General features: G+C 36.9%; 1 protein-coding gene across 1 annotated transcript in view; it reads left to right on the forward strand.

Moving 5' to 3' along the window:
* LOC140990161 (protein NRT1/ PTR FAMILY 4.6-like) overlaps nucleotides 1–2,520 on the forward strand; it is a 3,765-nt gene extending 1,245 nt beyond the window's left edge. The window contains exons 3-4 of the mRNA XM_073459735.1: nucleotides 701–1,141; nucleotides 1,238–2,520. Coding sequence (XP_073315836.1) covers nucleotides 701–1,141; nucleotides 1,238–2,212 — 1,416 coding nt within the window. The 3' untranslated portion in view covers nucleotides 2,213–2,520. The remainder of the gene's footprint in view (nucleotides 1–700; nucleotides 1,142–1,237) is intronic.
* The last annotated feature ends 2,727 nt before the right edge of the window (nucleotides 2,521–5,247 follow it).

The following is a 5,247-nucleotide window of genomic DNA, read 5'->3' on the forward strand; positions in this document are numbered from 1 at the left end:
TTTTTTTTTTTTTTTTTTGAGAAATTTGTTTTCCCCCCAACTGTTCTGATGGGCTGTAAGACAACAACTTTCAACCAACTTATCATGAATACTTCATTATTTTGATAGGTTTTTCTCACAAATTTTTTTTTTTCTTGAAAAATCTCTCAACTCCTTCCCCAAGATTGTGGCTGACGAAAATTGCATTTCTTGGCTAAAAATAGATATGAATATTTTAAGTTCTTAGCTAGTTCCAACTAATTAATATGGCTACGTTGACATATCATGATATATAATATGATAAACCTAAGCATGCTTCCACTCATAATAATCTAAGGTTTTAGGATGTCCACACATCTCATGTATGGTGGCAACTTTGTTGTATTTTATTGTGAATGGAAGAATATAAGGCGATTATGAACTTTGCTTCCTAATATCTGCCCTTTACTTAAGGGAAATTCTGAAAGTTGTATGTATATCTTCTGATGATACCCCACCATAAGCAAATTGATACCACGTACAGGGGTGTTCTAAATTTCTGGTCCATGCGGTATAACATGTGAGTCATGGTGTTTATACTAATTTAGGAGTTAATTTTGCAAAAAAAAAATTGCATCATTTTCGTATCATATGAATTAATGCTAGTTACAGAAGACATTTTAGCTTAAGAACATGAATCAAACCAAGTTTCTAAGAACTAATGATCTTTGATGTTTAATAGGGTCTGGTAATACTCACAATACAAGCAAAAGTAGGTTCCCTGAAGCCTCTAAAATGTGACCCTGCCAATACAAACAATACATGCCAACAAGTTCATGGTGCAAAGGCTGCAATTCTTTTTTTAGGCCTCTATTTAGTGGCGCTCGGTGTCGGAGGCATTAAGGGATCTTTACCATCCCATGGAGCTGAACAGTTTGATGGGGAGAGCCCTTGTGGAAGGAGGCAAAGATCGACTTTCTTTAACTACTTTGTGTTTTCCCTCTCATGTGGTGCCCTGTTTGCGGTGACCTTAGTCGTGTGGATTGAGGACAACTTGGGATGGCAATGGGGGTTTGGGATTTCAACGTTGGCTATATTGTTGTCCGTTCCTATATTTCTAGCCGGTTCTCGGTATTATAGGAACAAGATTCCTCTTGGAAGTCCACTTACGACTATAGGTAAGGTAAGGTGTTGGGTTGAGTAAGACTCATGTTTTTCACATTAATCTTAGGGAGGATTTACTTCATCCATGACTTATGATCAGTGGTTTATGGAATAGGTTTTGCTTGCTGCATTGCTCAATACCGGTACGCCAACAAGTGCAAGCAATGCCATTGCTAATGTGGCCACAAGCCTGTCTCCAGTTCTGGCATCTGAAGAAGAACATGTTGTAGAAAACAAGATGCTCCGGAAAGCATTCGATTCCCCATCGGAATGCCTCAAATTTCTCAACAGAGCATCAGTGAACGTGCCAGCCTGTGATGTACTAAAATGCTCGGTGCAACAAGTGGAAGAAGTCAAGATTGTCATGAAAGTACTCCCTATATTTGCTTGCACGATCATGCTCAACTGCTGTCTTGCTCAGCTTTCAACATTTTCAGTCCAGCAAGCTGCCACCATGAACACGAAACTCGGAAACTTTAGAGTCCCTCCAGCTTCTCTTCCCATCTTCCCTGTTGTATTTATAATGGTTCTCGCACCTCTTTACGATCATGTTATCATCCCATTTGCTCGAAAAATGACGAAATCAGAGACAGGGATAACTCACCTCCAGAGAATCGGAGTAGGCCTAGTCCTCTCCATTATAGCCATGGCTGTAGCTGCATTGGTCGAAATCAGACGCAAAAGTGTAGAAACAGAGTTGGGGCTAGTCGACTCCGCACAGCCACTTCCAATTACTTTTCTCTGGATTGCATTTCAGTATTTGTTTCTAGGATCAGCTGATCTTTTCACTCTAGCAGGGCTTCTTGAATTTTTCTTCACGGAGGCAGCATTTAGCATGAGATCATTGGCAACTGCTTTATCTTGGGTTTCATTAGCAACAGGATACTACTTAAGTACCGTCATCGTATCGGTAGTTAACAGTCTCACTGGTGATTCCAAGAATAAGCCATGGCTTTCTGGCAAGAACTTGAATCATTATCAGTTGGAGAGATTCTACTGGCTAATGTGTGCATTAAGCGGACTGAATTTTTTGCATTATCTGTTCTGGGCTACGAAGTATAAGTACCGATCAATGGGGGTCAACAAATAACATTTGGCTCAAAAAATATGGGATTTGTACTGCCTAATGAACTAAGTTCATGTTTCTTGAGTTAAATGGTATTGTGGTGATGAGTTGCTGGTCATGCAAGAACTGGCCAAGTTTACAGTTAGATGTGAAGTTAAGTAGCAATTAACATCGTTCGTCCTTGGCTTAACGCATTTATATCGATTGGCTTGGTCTTGGTAAAGAAGTAGATTGCTTGTATTTTTTGTGGAATTGTTACTGTTAGTAAACCAATAACATGATTTTAGCCAATTTGTGTGCAAATCAATTCATGTACTCAATTCATTTCGACAAGTACCGCACCTATTTACGCCTGAAATTTAAACATTCATTGATTTAAGTAGTGTCAAATAACTTTAGTGTTATAATGATCAGACGCAAAATATTACCTTTTCAATAAATGCTCTAAAGATCATCGCACATGCATACCAAAATTGTTCAAGACTCGAACATCTGAGTTATATATTTGGAGACAAACCCGTTGTGTCAAATAACCAATTAATTTATGACTAGACGTAATCCTTTTGCATGTCACCTATGAAAAGCACAAATGTCAGGTTAGAAGGTTAAGCGAATGGCTCAAAGTCATTAAAACTATTGCAGCTAACTGCAATAGTGTTTGCTCTAAAAATTTTGAGAAATCATATGCACGAGGAGAAATGTGAAATATTCACCGACTACCAGAGTCTCAAATACGTGTTCACAATAAAAGAATTGAACAAGAGACAAATAAGGTGGATATAACTTCTAAAAAATTATGTCATGACAATTAGCTACTACCCTAGAAAAGCCAACAAAGTAGTTGATGCTCTAAGTCGCAAGAACACGAGAATAATCAACAAAGTAGATGACGCTCTAAGTCACAATAACATGGGAGAAATGATACTCGCTTCTGTATTTGCTGAACTATATCTGTATGAAAGAATTAAGAAAAGTCAGGACCAAGATCCTAACTTGACAAAAATCAAAGCTTGAGTCAAGGAAGGAAATAAATTCTGAATATCAAATCAACAACGACGTACTTTGGATGCTAGATAGATTGTGTATGCCAAATGTTGAAATTTTTTGACAAGAAGTCATGTCAGAAGTACACAAGTCAAAATTTTTCATCTATCTTAGAAGTACAAAAATGTATAAAGATCTAAAGAAGAAATTTTGATGGAGTGGAATGAAGAAAGATGTTGCAGACTTCGTCTCCAAGTGCTTGGTATATCAACAAGTGAAAGTCGAATACCAATGACCCGATGTATTACTTAAATCATTATAAATCCTGGAATGAAAATGAAAACATATTTCCATGGATATCACAGTGGGATTGCCAAAATCACGACATAATCACGATGAGATACGAGTGATTGTGGATAGACTCACCAAATCCACACATGTCCTACCCTTACGCATGAACTACAATTTGGAAAAATTGACAACCCTCTACATGGATAATATAGTGAGATTTCATAGAGTTCCAGTCAGCATTGTCTCTGACAGAGACCCGAGATTTGCATAGAGATTTTAAAAAAGTTTCCCAGAAGTAATGGGTACGAAGGTAATGCTTAGCACAACATACTACTCGCATATGACGGACAGACCGACCAACAGAACTATTAAGACTCTAGAGGACATGTTGCGGCCTGTGCATTATATTTCATCTCAAAATAGAGTGAACACCTACCACTGGTAGAATTTGCCTACAACAACAACTTCCATAGCAATTTGGGTATGACACCTTATGACGCTCTTTATGGGAGAAAATATCGATACCACTGTATTGAGATGAAGTGAAAGAGAAGACCATCACCAGTCCTGAACTCATTCAAGCCACCATATATAATGTTAAGATCATTAGGTAATGACTCAAGGTATCCCAAGATCGTCAGAAGAGTTGAGAAAACTTAAAAAGAAGACCATTAACATTCAAAGTCGGGAAAAAATTATACGTAAAGATCTCTCATTTGAAAGGCGTGATTTGATTTGATTTGATTCGATTCGACAAATTCAAAAGTTTAATCCAAGATACGTTGGACCGTTTGAAATACTGAAGAAGGTGGGTGCATTAGCTTACCAATTGTCTTTACCACCTAACTGGTCTAGAATTCATGCAGTTTTCCATATATCACAACTAAAGAGATACATATTTGATCCAAACCTTGTACTTGAAATGAGAACTTTGGTAGTTCAAGATAATATGAAGGAGAACCTACAGTAGAAAGTAACATCAATCTGCATAGTTAACACCAAAGATTGAGTTTTGAGACGAAGGTATATACCATACGACAATGTTAAATGGTCCAACCATATGGAGCATGAAGCTACATGGGAAATAGAAGAAGACATGCGTAAGAAATATCCTTATCGTTTCGAGTAACAAGAAGAATCAAGTTACGAGGATGAATCTTTTCATAAGGAAGGAAGGATATGAGAACCCCAATTTCGACAGACTACCAATTTCAGCAGGGTAAGATTTCGCAATTTCAACAGACATTTTCAATATGAAGCTTTTCAGATAAACATTTTCAGCAGCCAAGTTTCAGCAACCGCAACCAAATTTTAGCGAAATATCCTAATAGTCAGAAGCCATTTCAAATCTCATAACTGACGTTAATTCGAAGTCATGACACATAAATATAAGTAAAGTAGAGACTAACAATCATATTTTACCCTGTAAAAAAAACACACGAAATTATGAATCATCGTTACACAAAATTCTAAACAAAGCACTCTATAAATTCGAGTAAGGAACAACCTTATTTGAGCACCATTCTAGCAGCAAGAGCATATTTTTGGTCAAGCACTAACCAAAACTTATTAAGCATATTATGGTAAGTGGGTTTTTGGTTTTAACTCGTGTAATCTTATTTAAAACCGAGCAGTATGTATTTTATGTGTTTAAAGTCTGATTCTTGAAATTCGTATATTTGAATCAATGAAATTTATGAAAAAATTGTAGGAATATCTACTCAGAACATATCTAATTCATGTTATTCACGATTCTTGTCTCACCTCTTGGATGATTAAAATAC

Source organism: Primulina huaijiensis, chromosome 12 (assembly GCF_012295235.1).
Source record: "Primulina huaijiensis isolate GDHJ02 chromosome 12, ASM1229523v2, whole genome shotgun sequence".
Lineage (NCBI taxonomy): Eukaryota > Viridiplantae > Streptophyta > Magnoliopsida > Lamiales > Gesneriaceae > Primulina > Primulina huaijiensis.